The 25467-nt window shown below is 36.6% G+C and overlaps 1 protein-coding gene across 2 annotated transcripts in view; it reads left to right on the top strand.

The window, feature by feature from the left end:
- The window catches only part of DENND1B (DENN domain containing 1B), a 147436-nt gene that overhangs the window by 71236 nt on the left and 50733 nt on the right, over window positions 1-25467 (top strand). For both annotated transcript variants that reach the window (XM_031595804.2, XM_031595803.2), the window contains 4 exons: window positions 2660-2770; window positions 16128-16228; window positions 22072-22117; window positions 23619-23720. In XM_031595804.2, the coding sequence (XP_031451664.1) occupies window positions 2660-2770; window positions 16128-16228; window positions 22072-22117; window positions 23619-23720 (360 nt within the window). The remainder of the gene's footprint in view (window positions 1-2659; window positions 2771-16127; window positions 16229-22071; window positions 22118-23618; window positions 23721-25467) is intronic.

The following is a 25467-nucleotide window of genomic DNA, read 5'->3' as shown; positions in this document are numbered from 1 at the left end:
AGCTATCAAGATAGGCAGTTAATTTTTGTGTAAGAAGGCATTGTTTCAGGCTTTTGGAAAACATACTGTACCTGCTCATATACGGATGGTAACCATATACCAGAAATAATAATTATTGTTTTTTAATGAAGGCTTTCATTCTGTAGAAGCTAAATTCTTGGTAGCGCTGCAGACAAATGCAGAATGTCAGATCATGTCCCCTATGATATGTTTAGATAGAAAGTATTTAATTGGTTATCTAACTTTCTGCTTTCTAGTTCTGCAGTAAATTGGGAATTCAACAAGGCTTTATAGGTTTGCATTTTTACACTTTCACATGATGACTTTCTTCTGAAAGTTGGATGTTTTGGTGGCTGTGGTGGGTAAACTGCAGTACAGTCACATCGTCCCTGGGATGCAGGAAGGGTTGGGGAAAGGCAATGGGGCCATGCAAGCATAGGCTGAGAAGCCCAAACCTGCAGGTAGTGGGAGGTTATTCTTTGCAGGGCTTCAGCCCAGTCCTGAGCTGGTGGCAGGGGACCCAGGGGAGATGCTGGGGTCTTGGGGTAACTCCGAAGTCTGTTGAAAGTTGCTGCATTGAGATGAGAGGGCCCATGGTGGGGAGTTGCTCTTTGGTCAGGACAAGGATTAGTTTTTAAATGTTTATTTTCATCTGTTTCACCCTATAGATTGAATTCCACTGTTTGTAAGAAATCTTCTGTTCTAATGTATTTGGTCTCCTACTAAAGCATAGCTTTGGAGGTTAGGAGGTATTTAGTATGTTCATCTTGAAGAAAACAGGTTTCATTTTGAGTTTCTGGGTTAGTGAGGTTCTTGTGATTGTATTGCTGTGAATGTGCTCTGCTTATTCTGGGGGAAAATTGTAAAGTAATTGTTAAAGTGCCTTTCTATACTATTAGTGTTTTTTAACTCTGTTTGAAATACTTGCTCTTCCAGTATGCTCAAAATGGCAGAGGGTAGAACATGTAGGAGTTAAGAGGTGAGATAGATCTAGTAAATCAATATTATAGTGACTTTTCCTTGTCCTTTGCTATAAGTTTCACAAAGTTCTGGAGCAGTATCTTTTCAGTTCTAATGCAGACGTAACTGTGACTGGTTCCTGCAGAAATGTTGTTCTGTACAAGATGGCCAGCTTCTTTTTACCACAGCTTATGCAGAACAGAATCAGCATGTCATTATCAACTAAAATGTAAAGGCTGTCCTAGATAAGGGGGACTCAAATTACCACTGCACATCAGCCTCTGACAACCCATTAAAGGGATCCTTGAAGGACCAGAATCTTTCTAAATGCTGCATTTGTGGCCCTTAACACTCTCAGTTTAGCTTCCAAATATCTATGCAGCATGGACCAAGAGTAACTCAATGCTCTGTGTCTTTGAATTCATAATTCATTTGTGAGTTTACGTAAAACTGCTTAATTCATTGAATCTTCTGTCATTTCTTTTAAGAAACTCTCATTTAATATTGAAATGTATCCAAGAAGGAGGTGAACCTTCTGGTCACCATCCAGACTTTCCCTCAGGTTAGGTTCCCCTAGTTATGGCCTGTAAGGAGCTGGAGCAGCAGCTGCTCAGCAGTGGCTCTGGATCACACAGCATTCCCTGCATTGTTGGTGGAGGCCACGTCACAGTTCTGAGCCTCAGGAGCACCTGCTGCCCTCAGGCCTTCATTCCTTTGTCATGCCCTCACTGTCTTTCTGGGATAAAAGCCCTCGCTGTCTGTGCTGACCCCACATCTAGTGTAAGCTGAGTTTCACTGCTCCGGCTCCTGTCCTTGGGCTGGTACGTGCCAATGGTGGGCTCCTGTGTTAGCATTCAGGGGTGTGCTGTTTCTGAGAGGTCAGTGGAGGTTCTGGTTGAAGGTGTGGTAATGGACGTGAAGTTAGGAAATCAGATGTACGCTCTGTCTGTAGTGAGGTGAATTGGTATATCTTTGTACCTATTCCCCAGCAGTTATGTACGTTTGCTGTTTTTCTATGCATTTTTGCTGGTGGTCTTCAGGCTAATTCAGAACCTGTATTTCTGCAGTACTGTGCTGCATCTGAATGAAGTTAATCTGGAACACAAAGACCCACCCACCTGACACACCCCCTTTTTTTCCCAGTTTCCTATCTGACCTATGAATAAAATGTATGGGTGGCTTTGTTTTTCATTAAATCCCATAGAGGTACACTCACAACCTTCCACCACAGCTGGCTGTTTTTGCAGGTTTTTCTTCCCAACAAGCTGGGTTGCTTTCCTTGAAGTAGAATAACATGTGCTCACCTTGGAAGAGACTGGCAAAACTTTGTGGTTTTATTGTCATAACTGTGGCAGAACAGTTGTGATGCTGGGGATCTGTGCCTGGGTTGGAAGTTACAGTCACTCGCATACACTGGTATTGATGTGCCACATTTCTTAGTTGTTCAGATTCGGAAAGTGGGCAACTCTAATTTCAGAAGCATTACCAAATAAGCAAAATAATAACTTGCTCCAAAGCTGGATCATCACTAGCTTTAAAATTCTATTGATTATTTTTAGAGCATACACATTTTTAATGTAGATTTCGTTAATATTTTTTTCCACCAATTAATTGGTCATATTTTCTGGTATACAGAGTATTAATGTTTTTCTTAGCTACCATTGTCGCTATATTGTTAACATCTTATTTATTTAAACAGAGAAACCTCACTGAGTATTTTGTTGCTGTGGATGTGAACAACATGCTGCAACTTTATGCCAGTATGTTGCATGAGAGAAGAATCATTATTACCTCGAGCAAACTAAGCACTGTAAGTACTTCACACATCTCCTTTTCAGTAGAATATATTGAACGTTTCACAAAGTGACCTACAGACCTTTGTGGTTTTAGATATGTTCCATGTGTACTCATAAGACAATATCTACATGCTTTTCTGATATATGGTTTTAGTCTGGCTCTTGAAGTACAAAAGTCTGATTTATATAAGACCTACTCAGATACATTAAGTCAGGTTAATTATTTTCCTTATCAGTAGATGAGAGTTCTTTAACTCTCCTGAGCTCATTTCTGTGCCTTCTAGCCTAAAAAGAATTCTTAAGGGCTATTATAAGATCTTTATTATTCACTTGTGGCTTATTCCATTGGAACTACTTGAAAGAAATCAAGGGGCCATAATAATAGCTGCTATCCTAACCTGGTAATAGGTAGATTCATCTTTCTTAGAGTGGCTCGGGAGTGCAAACTGTAATAGCTCTGATTTGGAGCAGCTCTTCAGACTTATAATAGCATACAACTCAAAATAGCATTTTATTATTAATAAAGGTTTTAGACTACTGCCACATTAAGACGTTTTTCTTTTTTCTTTCCTTTTACCTGCGTAGACTGCTTAATAAAAGAATGTTGCATTTCATTTTGAAACTATATATAAATATTCAGGTGTTAATTTTGTTCTAATATTTTCAGAATCTTATGAGGCTTTAAAATCCCCCATATTTTGAATATATACCAAATATTAATTTTGTGTTACTATGAGACTATCGCTTTATAAGCTACTTTTGTCTTTGGTTTTATTTGCTATACAAATTATTTGACTTATTTAGATCAGTCCCTAAAAATACCTTATTTTTCAAAAGTATCCATAAAACACTTTGTTTTATGTTGCTTCTATGGTGGGAAACCAAAGTTATATTTCTAAACGCTACTAATTCTACTACCCAATAATTGAACAATTATTTTCAACACATAGGCACAAGTTTGGGTATAGTATTAAAAATTTGTATTTTCTAAGACATGCAGATGCTGATTTCCTGTGTGTGTGTATAAGGAGTGAGAAATTTTAGACTATAAATAGTGGATTAAAAGCCTTTAACTTCTTTTGAGTTCAAAGTAAACTCGACAGAGGATTAAGAACCATCATAAAAGGTTGACAGTTTTTGGAATTCTAGATATTAGCAATTGAATAACACATACATGAATAAAGAAATTTATATCTATTATATACATTATATTCACTTAATTGATTCTTAAAATTGTGTGTATATATAAATATATAATACATGTGCTATATACAGAATACATAATCTGTAAACTAATATATATAGCATATACTGTAGTATGTATTTTAATATATACATTAATGATGATTTGCAGAACGTGGAAATAATTATGCCTGTATTAATTAGGGAATGAAAGAAACCTGAGGTCATATAATCGGAAGCCAAATGAACAACTGTAAAACCTGTAAAATAAGTAGTGAATGAATATATTCAGTCTTTAAATTATCGTACTGTGATATATCTTTTAGGCACCAAAGATTTTACTCTATCTTATGAAATTTCCATATTTTTTTCTATTATTTCCTGTGGAACTGGCTGTGGGAAGACTTGGGCATTGTGGTAATTAATAATACCTAGCGGGCTTCAAGAATTTCAAGGGAAAGCCTATTCAGAGAACCTGACTTGGTACAAGTTCAGACAATGCAGCAAAAGGAAACATGGAATTGATTTGTTTTATTTTTTTTGCCAGTTTGGGACACATCTTGGTATGAAAAAATGAAAGAAAAAATATGTCCAAAAAAAACCCACCTCAACTGTAATGATGCTCCAGCCAAACCCCTTTTACTGCTCCAGCAGTGAGAAAATAGGAATCATGATGGCAGCTCTGTGCCTGTGGAAGAGGGTCCTGCAGGTGGGCATGTGTCAATGTGCCTCACAGGATTTGCAATTGTACTCTCAGTCTACACTTGGATCCTTTTAAGGCATGTTGTTGTTAGGCTCAACATCTCAGCTGGCCTCTGTTCTTGTGATGTGACAACAGGAGAGAGAGCATCAGGATTACACTGTGTTCATGTACACCACCTTATTTCCACTTTCAGATTCCAAACTAGTTCATTCTGGTTATTTTTTTCCAGTCTTCTAACATTATGTAAGTTGAATTTAAATGAAATTACTGCTACATTATGTAGCATTTCCAATGCAGGACTAGGCAATTTTTTTCTTACAGAAGTGAGATATGATAAGCCAGCACTACTCACTTGTTTTATCAGGAATTTCAGTGAGAACCTGCTTAACTCTTTCAGAGACAGAACAGGAGTGATGCTAGGCTTGCTTCCTTACAGAACAGTAGAATTTAAAAATCAAAAATCAAATAAAGCACTTCTCAGGATCTCTTGGAAGAATTCAGTTGAAGAGCCAAGAATCATTTAATGTTTTTTACACATTTTTTCTTTAAAATGTAAGAAAGTGGCAAGTATGCTTTATGCTGTTTTGCTATTGTGTGTACAAAACACAGCAGATTATGTTGTGCTGTGAGAGTTGCACTTCAATATTCCTAAAATACAGCTTGACATGTATAGCACTCTTTTAGAAAGAATGATCTTCTCTTAGTGCAACTTTCTGTGAAGTGAGTTGCGCCTTATCTCTGAGGTTAACTGAATACCAAGTGTTTATGTCAGTTCATGGGGATCAGGTTGTGATGTCACCTCCCAGTTATCAGTTCTGCTTTGGTTTGCTATCTCAGAACAGGGACTGATAAAGAAAAAGGCATAATTCAAGTCCGTGCTTAGTTTTTCCTCATCCTTGTTGATGGGAGGAGGGAAGTGTAGGGAGAAGGGTAGAAGACTGTAAGTTTAGCATTGCTGCCCTATGAATTTCATGCTTTCGTTACTTCAAGTAAAGGATCAGTCCTGGAAAAAGACAAAAGGGAAAAAGAAGGATGCGAGGATGCTTGTTTAAAAAGGTATATTTCAGTGGAAAAGAGAAATACAGAAAAGTTTCTTGCATTTAGCTGTCAAATAGTATTTTAAGTTTTTTAAAAAGGAGATAATTACCAATTTATCTGAAGGGGCTTTGATTCAATTGTCAGCTTATTTTATTTCAGCCAAGCATTTGTTCTTTTGTAAGCATCTCATATTTATAATTGCCATGTATCTTTTGCATCTGTCTTTAAACTGTTTATATCCCTTTAAATACTCCTTTGATGGAGATATTTGTCTACTTGCCACACTAATTACTACAAAGACAGAAGTGGAAACTTCCCACTGCTCCTTTCTGTCGTAGTTTCTGGGTCGTTATTTGACCTAACTGTTGATTCTTTTATTAGCTTGACTTTCCAGCCACTTTAATAATGTGATTATCACCAACCTCACAGCTTGCTTTAGGCTCAGCGTTAGAGTGAGACAGATTCAGCTAGCCTGAGGATTATGCTCTGTAAGATACATTTGCAGCAAAAACTGCTATTTCTGGCTATTGAATGGTAAACTCAGAAAAAGAAACAAATTATCTGCTTTGAAACATAGGAAAGAATGAATGAAACAAAGGAATTGATTTATTAGCGGAGCTGGCTGTTTCATTTTTACCTGTAAAAGGAAGATCTTTCCTAAATGTCATACTGTATATTCTTGCACAGCACAGTTTCCTCACTCATCACAGCATCTGCATGTATTCTTGTTAGGTGCATGGAGCTGTGAGAGCTTCAGTACAAATAAGTTTTTAATTTAATCTCACTATAAATTATTAAAGTGCTGGGGAAGGCTTTTCCAGAAAGGCTGAACTACAACATTGATTTTATGCATGCTGGAGGCAGGCCCTAGATGTTGAGGCCCCAAGTGCACCTGCTGTGGTAGTCTACCAGAACATCATACCATACTCTCATGTATTCAAAGCAAAGGAATAAATCATGATTTTACAACAGTGCATCAGTTGACTTATTGCTGTTTTGTGACCGGAGGTAGGAAGGATTGCTGTTTAAAGCCATGTCATCGGTTCTCAAGTCACTCAAGCATGAAAGCTTGTCATATGCCTCTGTAATTGTACCTCACCAGCCTTTCTCTAACTAGTCAGCTGGGGCTGTGCGTTTTGTCTCAAACACCCGGCTGGCCAGTGTCTGACAGGAGCTTTCTCATCATCCTGTCAGTAATATGTTAACTAGAGTGTATCTTCTGCGGCCTACAGTGGCAGGTGGAAAGGATGCTACACTTTAAAGCAAATGTCTGAACGTTATCTCCATTTTGACCAATATTTGTTTTAGGTAATACGAGTCTGATGTGTCAGAGCACTGTGGCTGCAGTGTTCTGCTTTGTGCTGGCTTCACTGGTGCTCCCTGTAAGAAGGAATGTATATGTCAATAAAAGACAGATTTTTTTTTTATGTGTTGAAATAGCACTGAAAATCACCTACATGTAATGCATGCTTGTGGTAGTATTTTTACTGTATGTAAAAAGAGCTTTGTGCAGTTCCACTTGGTTTTGCTAGCTGGTCTGAGCAGTAGCTGTGTGTTCTTTGCCTCCGTTGCCTTTTTGGGTACAGTTGTGCTCTCTGTGGGTACTCAGGCACTGGGAAGTTGAGAATGCTCCTTGGAGAATGTGATGCAGGTGAACAGCTGAGTGGGGGGCCAAGCAGTTCTCACTTTAACACATCATTTTTGTGAATCACTTCACACCTTTTATATCTAACCCAAAATCTAAGACTGTGGACTTGATTCCAAAATCCATTTGTCCCAAAACAGTAATACTATCAACTGATTCAAAAAACAACTGCAGTGCTTGTCTATTTCTCGCACTTCATTTAAATTTCTATGTGGTGTACGTGTTGCTGATTGCTGGGTATACTTAGAAAATGAGCCAAGCAGTGCTTTGTGACTGGGCCAGATAGCTGAGGTGTGATTTTAGGAATGCAGTGCACGTTAGTGGGGAGCCTATAGAGGTACAGTTCTTCTTTTTTTTTTTTTTTTTTTTAATTGGGGTACAAAGCTGGCTATTTGTGGAGATGTTTCTCTGCTGCAAAGTAAAGATCCAAAACAGTGAAAGAATTGGCTCTGTACAAGCCTTCCAGGTTGGGAAAACAATGGCATTGTATTAGGAAACATCATACAGCTTAGTGACAGCATCATGTTTCCTTATGCTGATGTGATACTCCCAGCTCTAATTCAACCACCCATAGCTACAATTTGTTTTTTTTTCATTCTGCACTACTGTTTAGTTGCAATTTTATCTAAAAATGTATGTTGTTTCATAGATTGATTTCAAATAATGCTGTCTGAGTAATTAAAAAAATAGACTTGAGGTGAAATTCTTATCTCAAATTTTTGTGAGTAGTACATTGTGGGCAGAAATGTGTTAAGGACTAAATTTAGTTCTTAGAAAATAGAAATGGGTAGGAATTTATCATTAACTTGCAAAGCAGCACAGATATTCTGCTGATACTTACTGAGCTCCCAGAAGTATTGTTAGAATTCATTTTGAAACGTTAGGTCAATTAGATCACTCAGTCTGTGCACAGAAGAAGAGTGATGGCATTTAATAATTAAGAGTTCAGGTATAAGCAGTCTAAGATGAACTGACTAGAGGTGAGGTAAGTTGGCCAGAGGTGGGTGCTGTGAGTGCAGCTGGGATCCTATCAGGATGTGTGCCCAGTGTGTGCTGCTGGCAGTGGAGTTATGTGAGCAGGGAAGGGAGATGTTAACATGGCATCAAAATGTGGCTAGGATCTACATTAGGAACTGGAAAACTCTCTTTGTTTGGAAGTTCAGAAAATCTGCAGATTGCTATTACTTGTAACCTTGTGTAAAACATGCAGCACTGTATCACTGGTTGTCATTTAAACACAAATTCTGTGGAAGGAAAGCATTTTGTCATACAGACTGATCTATACATTCATTTCAAAATAAAATTTTCACTTATCGCTTTCAGAAAAAAAGAAATCCAAGATTCAGATATAGGCAAGAGTTTCTTTTTCTTTCACTTCATGTGAACTTTGGCAATTCTGTTATTGCCAAAATTACTTTAAATTCTTCCAAACAAAATCTTGTGTACAGCTGTGGGTTGGGCTGCATGAAAATGGGAATTGAAGGGGTCCATATGCTGCTATGGATGACCAGCACTGTCTCATGTGAGAAGAGGAAACATGAAGATGAGTTACAGAAGAGTATGTGAATGTACTGCTAGCACTCTGTGCTGGTATGCCATTATGACAAGATTTCTTTTTCACATACTGCCTTACTGCTTTTTTTCTGAAATTCACCATTGGTGGGATGAATTATAACATAGTCAGTGGTTATCTCTAGTCTTGCAGTAAATAAGTTGTCTGTCAGTTATTCACAAGGAAGCTGTTCCCTGCTGCTTCTTAATTAGTGTATGGCAGAAGAACATACCATGGAGTTACTCTGGGGGAAGCAATGTTAATAAAAACTATTTTCCTCGAAACTTTCCTTTCAGAAGCAAAGAACATTAGCAGAACTCCCTTATTTTATGAGAGGATAGCTCTTCCTATATAGACAGAGTCATAAAATAGATGAGGGAAGAGAGGGGGAGTTATGAGATGGTCAGAAAAGGGACATAAAGATGTATAGGTGCATGTTTTTCTGTCTGTGTTTTCTGAGAGAGAAGAGGTAAAGCAGCTAGGAAATAAATATTAAAATGAGAACAAGTTAAGAATATACATAGATGTTTAAAAAAAAAAAAAAAGAGGAAACAGAAATTAACATGGTGAAAAAAAGCATAAATAGTTATAGAGAAAATGAGCATCAGCAGGAGGTGCGTCAGTTAACCTAATCTGTAATGTGGTAGGTATCAAAGCTCTTAGGACTAACTTTCAAACATTTCTTTTTCTACATAAAACAAAACAAAAGAAACAAACAAAAAAAAAACCCAAAACTTTAGAATGGTGAAATTGAGTAACTGAATAGTTATGACTTTTTCTATGCAAACCACACCTACTTGTGCATATCTATACCTCAGATTATCCATAAAAGTGCATGTGGGTCCTCAGTGTAAGCATAGTAGGCTTATGATATTCCTCACCCAGTCCTCACCTGTCTACTACCACTTCAATTTTATTTTCTGCTCAGCTTCTGTTACTGAGAAACGTGTCATTCTTGAAGCCATAGGCAAGGAACAAACTGTGTCTTCAGTCTTTTCCTTTACAAACTAATGCACAGGAATGATGCCATAATGCTGCTTTGTGAATCAAGAATTGCAAGAAAAGAATGAAATTGATTGTATATGATGTGCTGTCAAATTCATGAGCAACACTCTTCTCTTCCCTTTCCCTTCTCTAGAATAAGGATAAAAAGAAGTGAATAACACTAAAATAAAACACCAGAGACTAGCTTTTAATATTACTTTCTTCTCTGTATTTCATTTTTACAGTGGATGAAGTTAAAATTCTCATCTGTGGACTGGAAATGTTTCCTTTTTCTTTTCTTTATGTGAGGAAGAAGTGCTGGGGGCCTCAGGAGGAAAATACATTATGGCTCACTTAAGGCCCTCCCTTTTTTCTTCTTTGAGGTTATGGGGATGGCAGATGGGAAACTGTTAGCCAGGAGCTAAATTAAAGAAATGCACGAGAAGTGGCTTTGGTTATCATGGCTTGGATAGTAGAGTCTCTTTTGTGGCTTAATTTTTTTTTTTTTTTTTAAGTCTGTGGCTTCTGTCGTCTTTCCAGTGCCAGCAGAGTAGACTAAATGTATGATTTAGTCTGACTATATATATTGTTTTGAGCTGGGGAGGGTTATATGTTCTCGACCATAAAATGGCCAAAGCAAGGGCTCCCTTCCCATTTTTAATCCCCAGCAGTCTTCTCCTGCCCACTCAAGTAGTGGATGAGAAGACTGGTCTTAGCAAGCATTAAGTATCTGTATCGGGTTTGGGGCCTGATTTCATTCTTGACCAAATGAGACTTAGATATGGAGGTCTCCTGTGACAAAGCTGATGATCTTAGGAATTTTGATAAAGAAGAGATGCTTCCTTTCACCTGATGAAAGCTTCTTCAGGAAGAGGCTATTGCTTTCACAGGAATTCTAATGAGTGAGAGTGCTGGGGTAAGTGCAGTAAGAGCTGGTCCATGTTGATTACAGCTACTGAGTTAGGAATGGTGACCCTCTACATCTTACTACTGTAGGTATTGCTAAGTAGATGAGTTAACAGAATCTTTGGCATCTTTCAACATATGTGTGGTCAAGGCAGTGGGAGGGAAACATTTCTTTAGCCCAGTGGCACTGCGAGGGAGGAGGGAGAGAGCACTCCAGTAGGCATTTCTGGACATGGTGTTGACAGAGATTGACAGTGTTTGAAGCTTTTCAGGAAATGGTTTTATCACAGTAATTCTTTAGTTACTTACTGTAGATTTTGAAAGGTTGTATAGTGTCACGGGTTAATTTTACTTTGTCTAACTTCTGTTGCCATTTTTGGCTTTCAGACAAGATTCTGCTAATCAAATTCCATACTTCTAGCTTTTGCACTGCAATGTGTGCAAGTCTTGTCACCTGTGCTCTGCATCTCTTTCTACCTTGGGTTATTGAAACTGCTTTAAATAAATTTATTTTTATAGAAAGTAAGAGGTAGATGAGAAATGATACTTTTATGCAGGATGCAGGATAATTGTTTTCATATTATTCATTGAAATTGTATAAGTAATGGATATGAAATAAACAATATATGAACCTGTGGAAAATCTTTGTTCTAGATATATTGCTCTGATTTTTAACAAAAAAAAAAGTACTCATTTTAAAATCAACAGTTCATTGATAAATTGAATATTGGAGTAGCAGATACACACACTAGAATTATTATAGATACTTGGGAGGGAAGGTGCCAAGGAGCGGGTAAACCTGCTTTGATCAAGGCTTGCATTAAAGCTGTTCAGACTGTTCCTGTTCAGCACTGTGTAAATTTTGAACAGTCTTTCCTGAGTGGCAGCTCAGCACTGTGAGGAGGAAGGGAACTCCTTGGTCTCTTGAGGATTTGTGCATCATCTCAGCCTTGCTGGAAGTTGGTATTAATCAATTTACTGTCACCCAATAATGAATATTGTTTAAAAACTTTGTAATGTTTCTTCCACTGTTTGGAGAGACCCTATTATCTGCTCAAACTTAGTTCTGGCATTTTTTTTAATGAGGAGAAAGGGAAAATGATTGTGCTGGAATCACTACAGAATTTTAGCAAAAAACAATGCTTGCTTTCCTTGCCATGTGGTGAAAGCTGAGATGGTGATGCTGACCACAGTTACTGGCAGAGACCTGAAGCTGAAATTTTCAATTGTACTCTAGTGTTAATAAATAAACTGATAGAATGGGACAAAATTTTATTCTTGTCCTCTCAAAACACTGGCAATTCAAAATTAAATTTTAATAGACTCAAATTGTTTATGTGATTTAAAACCCCTTTGTTTCAACCCATTTTTAATATTAGATTAAATACAAGTTTTAATCTGGAAGAAATTGTTTGCAATAAAGAAAAACACTCTAAAGAAGTAACAAATGCTGAAGACATACTGAAAGTTCTGTTCAGTATTGACACATGGGGTTCAAAGATGAAAGCTTTATTTAAAAATTGCCAGCCCATTTTGTAATGAGCACATTACAATGCTGGTAGTATTCTCCAATGCAGTGTACTCTAGGTGTCTATTTCAATGTCATGCACTGCTTCAAACCATGTGATAAACTATCAAATTTGCAATATGTAAGCCCTGCAGAAACATTCTGCTCTCAAAAATTTAAGCATGTTTAATATATTATAGACTTGAGCACTGATTTGTGTGTATATGTGTGTATAAAAATACAGCAAATCTTATGCAAGTTTGACTGTGAAAGCAATCTGAGTTCCCTGCTGATGTAATCTCCACTAGTCACAGGCTAAGTAGGAAAGATTTTACAAAGCTTTGAAGAGAATCTCATGATTTAGGGTAATAACTGCCTGTCCTGAAAAGGGGATTTTTCAAATCTATGCTGTTTCTCTGAATAATTTGTTTAAAAGTGGATCGTGACCGAACAGGCTCCGTGCAAGTACCTTTTTCCATGAACAGTGCAAAGGACTGTTTTCTGCAAAAGATCTCACCAATGCGCTTCTCTGCCCTCAGTCAAGTAACAGAGGCTGGTTCCTCCGCTTGGAGCTTTCCACCTTCCCCTCTCCTACATCAGCTCCCTGCAGGTGCTTGCTCCTGCTTGGCTCTTTTCAAATCCCAAATCCAGTCGTCATCTCTGTAGACCTAGACCACCAAGCACAGATAGAAGAAGTTGGAAGCCTTCTCCCTGTGTGGTCACTGGAACTGGTTACTTTGGACTTGAAACATTATTCTGAGATTTGCAGTATTCTGCATCTCCTTCTCTTCATATTTGCAACACTGACGGTTAAAAAGATATGTTACTTAAATAGCTAGTGCCTTTCGCTGTTGAAACACTTAAAAAGAAAATTTGCCAAAAAATGTGTTTTGATACGAAATTCATAATTATCATATCAGTATTTGCTTAAAGACAGGGTTGGCACAGTATTTAAAATGTCATACGGTTTGAAGAGTAGCAGAATCCCTTAGCTGCTTGTGTTGGAGGCTGCGTACAGCAGGAAACTGAAACATATTCTGGACATGTTAAAATATTTTGAAATCTACTGCAGTAGCATAAATAGATATGTGGAAATAAGACATTAGATTCAAAATTATAGAAAATAAGGGTGAGGGCCAATAGAGCAAAATGTTGATGCATAAGTAATCTTTACCATTCCTGCTAGAAATGCTATTTTTTTTTGTTAAATATGTTAAATGTCAGTCTGAGTGCTACACCAAAATACAGATTCTGAAACAAAAGTTAATAAAACTTCTGTTGTTTTAAGTGGAATTGTCCCCTTCCTCTGCTAAAGCAAGAGCTAAAATACAGCACAGGCATACTTAAGACAGAAAAATATTTCTTTATTCAAATTGTATCATCATGTTAATTCATAATTTAACAACGCTTATTAAGAGGAGGAGGTAGATGTATACATCAGGGGATCACCCATGTAACTGTATGCTCAGCTTCATTTCAGTCTGATTGAATTATATGCTGATTTTTGTATAGGTAGTTGTGATTTGAAATTTATATTCTATAAATAGTATTACGCTGGCATTGTGATTACTCAGAGTGAATATGGAATTATTAAAGGACCAAAACCCACGATATTGAGCTTGATTTGCACTATTAGTAGTAAAAGTTAAACGTAGGAGGGAAAGAATATGAAAACAAAGCTCATAAATCCCACCATGTAGAAGAGGGGTAAGTATTTATTAATTTCATCCCTCGAATCAATTAATTCTTAGTCGCCAAGCTCTAATTATTAAAACAGCCTTTTTTGCAAGTCTGAACTGAGAGTAATCGCAGCTGTTTGCTGCGAAGCTAGGAAGCGAAATGTTAATACGAACTGACCAGTTTAAGTAGGGGATGATGATATCCTTGGCTTCCTGCAGCAGAGCTGTCAGGCGCGAGCCGTGCGCCGGTCAATGGTGACATCCCGCGTGTCAGCGAGCAGCCTCCCGTCGCCTTAACCCACAGCTCACACCGCGCTGAAGCTCCAACTGTCGAGCGCTCAGGTCCCTTGGTACTGCTGCAGCTTCCAGCTCTCCTGACTGGCTCATGTTTCATTCTTTGGCAATTTGCCCTAATGATATCCCTTAGGAGCTTTCAGACCCTCTTCTTTTCCATATTTAATCGTGTTATATTAATCTGAGTGCCGAGCAAACTATGCTGCACAAATTGTAATTGTCCCCGATTTCTGCCGCGGTGTTCTTGTAATGATTTTTTTCTCCTTTTTGTGTAAAAATATATATACAAAATTACAGCATAATTTTTATTTACATGAGTAAGTGTCTAAGTCAGCCTGGGTGTGAAAGCTTTAACTGCTGCTGTGTTTCACCAACAGGGACGTTTTTTCCTGTAAAATTCATAATATTTTAGCACTTGCTACGTAGACAGGATTTGCATTTTATTTTTAGCTCTTCATTTTGTTACTGTAAAAGTACACGTCTAATAAAGGGCAGCGATAATCAAGTTAACCTCAGACAGTAATTTTGTTGTGATGTAAAACATTAGGACAGTCTTGTCTTCTTCCATAAGCTTGGAGTCTTCTGTGCGGGGCATTCCCTTTGTGTGTGCTTCCGTGCTCAGCCTTCATTAAGTGATGCTGGTAAGTAAAGCAGGAAAGCAGAAAGACAATATAGCATCAATAGCAGAAATTGCTCTCTGGGTGCGACCTGCCAAACCTGTAAGAGATTGTGTTAAATCTTATGGCTGAGTTTCTTAATTTTTGTTTCAAGCACAGTTCTTAGCCTAGTTGATCTCAAGTAAGGCTTTATTTATACATATGAATATGCATATGAATGTGTGTATATGTATGTATATATATATATATATATATATATATAATTTTTTATCAGGTTTTTAGTATTGTATGTGGTGGTTATTGGCTGCCTCATTTTGAACATGATCTTGATATTTTCTCATTCTGTGGACCCTATGGATACCTACTAACATAAATAAAATGAACTGATTCCCTAATAGTATTGCAGTATATAAGAGATGAAATCCAAGTTCTTAATGTACTGTGGATTATTTTGTTTGCTCAAGAAGTGAACAGGACTTAGCTCCTCATCTATTCCATAGTGATGCTTTGTTTAAAAATTAACCAGAAAACAAGCAAAAAATGAACTAAAAGCACACAGAAACCAACAGAAACCAGCCGTGTCTATATGACCATTTTGAATGGAAGCTGACTGTAACTTCTCCTTTCTTGGCCAAGGAGTTCTTCATCTTCTGGTGGTGCTGGCTGCCAGACTTGCCAGTTTCTGTAGGCAGGAGGTTTTGAAAGTTGTAACGCAGTTGCATTACCGTCACAGGGAACATTCTCTTTAGATTTATTTTATTTTTGTAAAGGTAGCTTGGAAATAGAGTGAGAGGTTTAGAATTGAATCCTGCTTGAGTGCAGCACACTTGTGTGGCTTCAAGCACAATCAGTTCCTTCTTCCAAAGAGGAAGGTGGGCGAGTCCTTATGCTGCCTTTCCTGCCTGGCCCAGCTGGTGCAGCAGGGCTGCGCTCGTGCTGTGTGTGTGTGACTGCACCTGCAACTGTTGACCATGACAAGCATCAACAACTGCATGCTTATCTTTTTCAGATGAGCTGAGAAGGGCTGAGTTGGAATTTGACTCATCAGTCCAACTTCTTGTGAATGTTATGCATATATTAGTTTTTTTCATATGTATATTTAAGCAATTAATGTAATTAAAAATGCTATCATATGTGGCTTGAGGAGGTGAAGTTTCTTGCAAATGTAGAAGTTATTTTAAAATGTTGTATTTTCTGTTTATTCTTCACCTTAGTTTTTGTTGCTAATTCTGTGTGTATGGTTGTTTTGTGTTTTTTTTTTTAGTTAACTGCTTGTGTTCATGCATCAGCTGCATTATTGTATCCCATGTATTGGCAGCACATTTACATCCCAGTGCTTCCTCCACATCTCCTGGACTACTGCTGGTAAGATATAACCTGTTATCTTCACTTCTGAGATTCTACCTCTCTTACATTTCTAAGTAACTCATGAAAACGAGATCTATTTATGTGACTAAGTGTGTGGGGTCTCATTCATGAAAATGCTTCAAACAATGTCTTGAACAGATATATTTCAGTATGCTTTTACGTGGTTTTTGAATTACCGTCCTGATTACTATCAACAGAGCATCTAAGAATCATGCTTGTTATAACAGTTCATGTTTCATTGGTAGAGTTATCATGTTCAGTAAGTTAAATGCAGCAGTTTTATGGTTTTCATTTATTTAATGTTTACATTAACTTGAGATAGATGATACGGATAGCAGCATTTAAAAAACACTGACTGATCTTTCTGGAATTAAGCATTAGTGTTTTTAAGCATCAGTGTTTTTCCTTAGGTCCAAGGAATGATTCCATGTCTGTGCTTTAGGCTCATCCAGGTTCAGGATCATATTCAACACTTAGCCAAATGTGCTTTAAATCTCCTTTTTATACTTAAAACACTGGAAAAGGCCACTTTTTGAGTGTCTTCTGTTCCTTTAAGGGACGATGTTTCCTTTCGGAAGGTCATTACTCATTATCCCAGGCTAATTTGGGGTAATTTTCAATTCCAGATACTTGATTTTTAAGATTTCAGGCTAAGAAAATATTTACTTCTGTTGGCAGTAGTGCCTATGTTACCCAATGAGCTTCCCTTAGGGAACTAATACAAGATAATATAAGAGTATCTCTCCGGAGGCCTTCGCTTTGAATAGATGCTACGAATCTGTGGTGGATAAATGGACTGTTTAAAGCCATTTTAGATATCAAGAATTATTATAGACAAAACTCAAGTCCAAGTCAGATGCGTACCAGCCTAGTTCTTGTATTTCTGTTAACATTTTTTCTTCACAGAAATAAATTACGTTTATGCGCTTATGCACTTGCAGGACTTTTCTTTTCTGAAACCTGTAAATATTGATGTTCGATTGAACTCCACCCACTCCACTGAACTTTGTTTTGAAAGAAATTCTCATTAAATTTCTTTAAGTCTTTGATATTTTTCCTCAAGTTTTCAATGTTTGTCTAGGATGATTCCTATACTTCATCTGTATATTATTTTTTGTTTTTAAAAACACCCCTTCATGCTTTGCTTTCAACAGTAGCTAAGCCTTTCATCTTTAATGATAGTTTTCTTCTGGAGAAACTCTGTCCCAATTTTTTCCTCCTAGCTTTGATAAAATGCACCAAGATGGGGATATAGCTTGGATGTATTTGTTTAGTTTTTGTATTACTTGAACTTACTGCCAGAAGCTTTTTATATTCTTCAGTATCATCCATAAATGCTGTTCTCAGAAGGTAGATCAACACCCCTTATTTAAGTTGTACCCTGCCGAGTGCATCCTGATTGCTAGAAGATTTTTTATTTGCCCTCCTAAGCACAGATGATGTTTTGAGGAAATAATAATGTTAGATGCTGTACACAGCTCCCTGTGATGATGATAATACTTGAGACTCTAGGTCATTATGACATGACCTGAGAATTTTTTTTTACTCATTAAAAAGAAGCATGTTGTTTCTAAAACTTGTAAAACTCATTTATATCTTCTTTTCTCTTTTACTACATGACAATAGAAGGGGAAAAAAAGTTTGCTTTTCTTCATGTTGTTCAAATGGAAACATGAAGTTCACAGAAGGAAATGCACAATTGATGAGTTTAGTACAGTAGCTATATTTCTGACTTTTATTAGATTGTCATCTATTTATGATTCTCTGTCTGATCAAGTTTGGTTTGAATGGTTCTTTTCAGAGATAGTTTGGAATAGTGTAATAAAAGCACAAAATACTTACCTTTCTTCTTACTTTGGTGTCTAACAGTGAATGAATATCTTCCTCTTAGTTATATAGTGTGCGAGGTTAGAAAAGCTTGATGGACTTGTAGAGTCAAAGTATACATTAGACCAGACCTAGTGTGTGGTCCAAGAAGATCAATTAAAAGAAAATGAAATAATTTTCTAAATTTTTTTATATTTTCATTTTGATATTTTTGACAGAGTAATTGCTTTTAAGAAAGCTTTTTTTCCTCTTGAACATAATATATTTTCCTGCTTAAAGACTGTTGTTTAACTTGCACTTTGAGATGCCTCCCACTAACTCATTTTCTTAGCATTGTTCTGGAATGATAGTAAAATAAACACAGAGAGGATTATCACTTTGATAATGTTGGCCATTTGAAGGGAGTATGAGCATGTTTAAACAAAGATAAAACACATGTAAATTTACTGCTCTAAGTACAGATCCTGATCCTGCAGTGTACTTTGCGCGTTAATCATCCAACACGTTTTGTGAGAAATCCACCTTTTTTGTTTTTAATGAGTTGAACTATACATTTTTAAAATTTCCTAAAGATAAATGATACAACTTTATAGGGGTTAGAATTTAAGAAATTGAACTGCTTGGCTGATAGGTTTTGTGGGTGTGAGAAAAGCTAAGTGCATCTTTGAGTTAAATCTGTACTGTAACACTTCTATTCACCCACTTTCCTTTGTAATTAAAAAACCTCTTTGGTTCTATCAAGCATTTTTATGTGAAGACAGGTTTTAAATGTAATGACAGTCCACCAGTGTGGAGTGTCACGCAATCGGGGTTCGTTAAGAATAAGTTCAGAACTCTGTGTGGGAGCAGTACTGTCTATTAACTTGAGAGGATTTTCTTTTCCCATGTAACTTACATTGGCCTTAAATTCTGCTGACAGCTCCACTGTGAGAATTGGAACAATCATATGAAAAAAAGGAGATATCAATTTCTTTTTCTAAAGAACAACAAAATGTTAGACAGTAAAATAACTTATTTTAGCTCTAGAAGAATAGAACGCAGAGAAATAAGTTTACTGCAACATATTCTTGAGCAGCAGATTTTCTAAATACAGTTCTCTAAGTATTTTTTAAGATTACTTAGTGAAGTGTACAGAAGAAAAGATATTCTGAGGCCTCCAACACAGGAAAAAGAAGGAGCTTTTGGAGGGAGTCCAGAGAAGGGCTGCAAAGATGCTCAGAGAGCTGGAGCACCTCTCCTATGAAGACAGGGTGAAGCAGCTGGGTTTGTTCAGTCTGGAGATGAGAAGGCTACAGGGAGACCTCATTATGGCCTTTGGTGTTTAAAAGGAGATCAGAAGCAGGAGGGAAATCAACTTTTAATAAGATTAGATAGTGATAGGACAAGGAGGAAAGGTTGTAAACTATGGGAGAGGAGATGACGATGGGATTTCAGGGGGAAGTTTATCATGAGAGGTGCTGGAACAGGCTGCTCAGTGAGGTTTTGGGTACCATCATTGGAGGTGTTTAGGGCCGGGTTGCATGGGGCTCTGGGCAGCCTGGTCTAGTACTTGATCCAGTGGCTGGCAGCAATGCCTCTGGCAGGGGCACTGGAACCTGATCATCCCTGACATCCTTTCCAACCCAAGCCATTGTATGATGTGGTTGCGTTCATGCAGCAAAGGTCTGGCTTTCAAGAGAGTTTTCAGAGGAATAGTAATTATATTTGAATAAAATCAATTTTTGTAAAGGGTAAAGCACATATTGAATTTGTGTGATTTCTTGGCAAACTAAGTTGCTGATATAAGAGTGTATGACAGTTTAGTCTGTAGATGATGAAGTGTCTGTTCTACTGATGCTGTGTTAAGAATATAACGCAATTAGAAAATTAAGGTTAGGATTGTAGCATGTCTTATGTGATTTGATCTCTCCCGAGTTGGGATGTATGCAAGTATGTTTTCAGGAGAGTAGACAATTATTTTCCAATTAACATGCATGTTTTGCATAACATAGTAATTATTTTAGGAAATGATGCTGTAGATTAACAACATTTTTTTTTGTAATAACATGCATAAGCAAGTGAAAAACTGTATAGCAGCTCCCAGTAGTACCACAATAAGCAACTTTATGTACACTTCACAAAAATCTGGTGTTAGGGCTTCAGAGTCAGGCAGTAATAAAACTAATGCTTTGCTGAAAATCAAGTTGACTTGCCATACCTGCTTTTTTATTTCATGCGTTTTCAAGATATGTTTATCTAATTAGCTTTGTTCTGTTAACTTTGAAATTGGAATGGTGTAGCTGTTGCTTTGTTCTGCACACTACCCTTTCTAATGACAGATTTATTAATGGAGCAAATCATCAGCTATTACAAGTCAGTACAGGCCTGGTGAAGCTGCTAGAAAAGTGTGCATGAAATACATAGGTGATATAGCACTTCTTTTCATTGTAGTTTCTCCGGTTTGTGTCACTTGTAACACTGAGGTGCTCTGATGTGATGAGCCTGGGGAGGATCTGTTTTGCCCAGCATTCAGCAGAAGAATCTGCACTTACGCGCCAGCCACAGTCGTTCACATTTGTTCACTCAAATATATTGCCTAGTGTCAGACACTCTTGAAATTATAGTGTCTTCAAGCTGTCTAATTCCTCACTGCATACGAATGTATGTGCATCTGCTCTGCGGGCACATTCTTGGAGAGAAACACATTTGTGTTTTCATGTAATTTCTGTTTAGTCTGGAAGACATAAGGCCCTAGCCTGGCTGAAGTGGTCACAGATTGTCAGAATTGGGCTAAGAATAAGACATTGTGAAGATGTGGGAGTCTTCATTTCCCTTTTTGGAAGTCTGCACCCCACTGCCTGAAAGCCTTAAGCCATGAGATTTTATGGTCTGTTCAAACCTTTGATTTTTGATAGCGTAGACATCTTGAAAACTTGTTTTGATCTGTCAGTTACTTTTTAGATTGTTTTGTCTTCATTTGTTTCAGTCAATATTCTCTTGTGGGACATTCCTAATGAGTACAATTGGATAATCCATAGTGTGCTCGGATTTTTTCTACAATATCTGTGGCTGTAGCCAGCTGCGTTTGCTCCTCTTGCTCTGCACTGCTGAGGCCATGGAAAGTAGCCAGGGGAGCCACTCCTGGGCTTTGGGAAGTGGGTCCCTGAGTGGTCAGTGCTTCGTTAAGCTCAGCTAGGTGATCGGATTGATGCACTGTTCATATCAAAGGTCTTGCTTTCAATTTATTTTTCAGTCCTTAATTTTGATCTTTTTCTTTGCTCTCTTAGTATTTCATTTCCCACAGAGTTCCTTGAACTGATCTATCTATTGCTTGTTTCTCTGGAGAGAATATTTTTAGTAATTTCACAGCATAAAAAAGCACAATGATGATTATTTTTTTCCTTTAACACCAAATAGTGAATATATTTCTTATCAGATTAATAGAAGAAAGAGAACATCATAGAAAACAGTGAAAATTGATCTGACTAGTTTACTTTCTTGCTTGCATACTGCAGGAGGTCTCATTGCAGAGATACTGTGAAGAATGATTCCTTGTTTCATGCAGATTGGAAATGATAAGCTTGCTGTCTTGGGTCATATAAGATATTACATGAGATATTATATGAGCACTGCAGAAACTCACTGACACCACATTCTCCAGAATGGCATTTTAAAATTGTTGTACTTTAGGTGATGGACAATTTTCTCACTAAGATAGGATTGCTTTCACTATAGTAGCCATATAGTAGTCATTGAAGTTAGATATGCAGGAGGTTAGGAAGCATTACATGCCATTTCCTTCATGATTCCTCAGTTAGAACCAGTGTCCTTTATTTTGTGGTCATCTTTACTACATTGTAATAACGATAATAATTTCTATCAGCTAGTAAAAATTTCAAGAGCACCTTATACGTTTAATACAAGCTTACACAGCGAATGTTACCTGGAGACCAAATAAGGTAACATTTTAAATGTCTAGCTACAACAGCATTTGTAGATTTAAAAGATAATTTGTTTTTCTCTTTTTTCTTCAGTGCACCCATGCCTTATCTAATTGGCGTCCACTTAAGCTTAATAGAGGTAAGCTTCCTATACGCTTCTGAGTAGTGATGAGCATGAGATGTGTGTACCATAAATGATAATTTCAATGAAAATGTTTCAGAAAAGATCTCCTATTATTAGATCAGAATTACTGATGTTAAGCTTCAATGTTTTAAAAAGTGAAGTTGTCCCTATTTGAAATGATACTTTTCAAACACTATATTGAAAAATACAAGCTCTACATCATGATTTGTTTCTGTGTGTTAACTATCTCAATGATACTATTTTTTATGTTTTTGTTAGAGGTTCAACAACATTTCAGATCTTTCCAGTAATAGTAATTATATTTATTTCTGGGTCGTTGTCAAGTGAAAGTCAGCATCCTTCTGATTCCTCAGCTGACTTGTGTTCTCTTTCACTGTAAATCTGATTCCAGCATTCATCCAATAACATTTATAACTTTTATTTTAGACAGCAGAAAATTTTGTCCAAAACCAAAAGCCTTTTCATACTTAAACATACAATAAAACTTTGGATCTCACCCAAGTGATAAATAGTAGCTGAGTCATAGAAAAATAAATTGTTTTGTCTCTTTCTATTAATTACTGTTTGATGACACATGTAGGTCTGTCTACATGTGTAGTATGATTATCATGCAGTGTAGGTAATTGATCCAGGAACTGTTTTATTCTTCTACTAGCGCAATTGCTGAGGAAGAATTCACATTTGCAAAACCAACAAGGCTCTCCTCCTGTCTGAACCTCTGGCAAGTTTGTTTCCTATCTGTAGGCATGTATTCTTTTCTCATTGACCAAGCTCCTATAATCTATTTACATTGATAGTAATATCTTGACTAGGATCTTTATTTAGTCAGAAAATGACAAAACAAATACACTCTGTAAATGAAATCACTGAAATCCTGGTATTATTTTCTGACCCATAATATTGCATATTATTGTAGGACCATACATAGTTTTATCTGCTTTTTTAAAAAATTGCTCTCTCAAAGGAATAAATTGTTTAATTCTTACTTGTTAGTCAAATCCATTGACAAAAGAGTACCTTTTGAAATACTAGTAGATGTCACATGCTCACATGAACGGGACTTACATAAATCTGAAAATAATTACTTTGCTCTATTTTCTTCTGGTTATATGATTATTATCCTATCTAATTTTCACAAATATGAAGTATGAAATGTTTTTAAAAGATATCTATGTGTGGATGTGTGTGCATATATGTATAATATTGTGCTTAACAGTTTTAAACAATTCTCTGATTTCAGGAATTAATTTATTGAATACTCTTGTATTTCAGGGTTATTAATATAACCATAGCGTTTGATGAGAAGGAAGTATTCTAATAATCTTTGACTCCTATGTCTAATTCATAGATCCTACATGCAAAAGCTCAACCTTGTCTTTGCCAGTATTATTCTTCAAAAAATCATAATTTTTAATCCAGCTATTACAGTAAAAAGGCACTTCAAGAAGGATGCTGTAGTAAAAAAATTTTTTTTGCTATTTTTTTCTCTTTGCAGAGAGTGAAAAATAGATCACTGGAAGATGTGGTTTTGCTAAATGTTGACACAAACAATCTAGAAAACCCTTTTAACGACCTGAGCAACCTACCCGGTGAAGTGGTGAGTCTTACAGATGCTTCTTGGGGTTTCTCTTTTATATGGATGCTTTTTTTGCCTGATTTTGCTAACTGCTGTAAAAGAAATAGGGGGGTAAAAAGCAGCAAATTTAGTCCTCTATGTTTGATATTTTACATTTCTGACAGTTGAGGAGATGTTGAATGGTACATCATATTCCTTATTGTAAAAGTAGGATCATAATTATAAAGCTAGCTGCATTCATTAGGCATAGCTGCTCTAAACGCAAGAGTCTCTTCATCTCATCTTAATCATTATATTACAAAGTAGGCATTTCTGTCTGCCTAGTGGCATGTCTTGCAAAAGAACGAGAGAGTTTTTGAAGGCAAAAAGAAGAAGGGGGCCAATTATCGGCTTCTTCTTCCCTGCCACCTGCCAGCGTTTTCCTTTTAATTAATGATCTGATGGCACTGGTCAATATAATAAGAAATGCTTGTACAGTTGGGGTCAGAAAATTCAGGCTTTGATCTTCTTCAACTTTCTGAAACATTTATTTGTTTTCTCTAAATTATTTCAGTTTTATTTTAATCTCTTCTATCCTGCTGAGGGCTGCACAAATGAAAACCTATACTGTTTGTCATTTGCTTTGGCAGAGCAAAGACTGCTTACTTAGAATTCTATTTGTAAATTAAACTGCAAACCCAGTTTGTCATAAAAGACATCTGATCCTTTTGAAATGACGAAAACTGTCTTTTGTCTGTAAAGGATGATAAATTAAGTGCCAGTTCTTTCTGGACTTTGATCTTGCAGAGGGTCTCCCCCTCCTTTTTTTCCTATTGCCTATAGGGGAACATGTTCTGTATATCATTTTATATAGTCACAAAATTCACCTACCTTCAACAGAGCTCTGAAAAAAAAATTATTTTGAAATCACTGTTTTGATTATTTACTTATAGATGCACAAACTGTTGTCAGCACAGAGAATTTTATATCAAAATTTGAAATCAAAGAGCTACATTTTCTGAAATTGTAAAATCATAAAAACAAACTGTCATAATCAAAGAAAGGCACTGATGTGACATACTATTTTTGTTACTACATACTTTGTTTTTGCTGATAATTTGTATGTATTTGAAACAACAGAAATCAAACTCTTTATGATTATATTGATGTAAGTTCCCTTTGATTATAATAACATTTAAACGTAGGCTTTGTGTAGCTTGTCTGGTCAGTCTTCCTCTTGATTCAGTATCAACTACAGTTCAGTAGTGTATAAGAAACTGATTATATTAAAAATATTCTGGTATTATGCGATTTTTATGCTGGTGTATGAAAAAGTATATGCACACAGATGCACAGGAATTTTGAATGTACTGTATTTTATGAGAGTGTAATAAGTAAAGTAAACTTCCATTGTGTTGGTGATTTAATTGACCTTGTGTTCAGTGTAAAAGGTTGAGGTTATAATGTTATGGAGGTATGTGCCTCTTGTCAAATAATAGCTGGATGTAGAATTGAGAATTAGGCATCATCGTTGGTTACATACTAGAGAAGCTGGAGGTCCTCTGGACAAGTGGAAATGAATCTTCAATGAATGTAAGCTCTCATATATTTTACAGATGCATACCAAAGTTGTGTCTAAATAAATATGCTAGCGTGAAAAAAGTAGAAGTTACAGTTCTTTGTACTTTTAGGAGTATATTCTTCCTCAGGATACACATATAAAAAACTATTGTTTTTTGTGCAGGCTGTACAATAGACTTCATTGAAGAAAATTGTGAGAAAACAACAA

The sequence above is a fragment of the Phasianus colchicus genome, chromosome 9 (genome assembly GCF_987193195.1).
Source record: "Phasianus colchicus chromosome 9, bPhaCol1.hap1.1, whole genome shotgun sequence".
Taxonomy (NCBI): domain Eukaryota; kingdom Metazoa; phylum Chordata; class Aves; order Galliformes; family Phasianidae; genus Phasianus; species Phasianus colchicus.
Note: the sequence above shows the minus strand (reverse complement) of the source record. Positions and strands in the feature narration are given on the sequence as shown.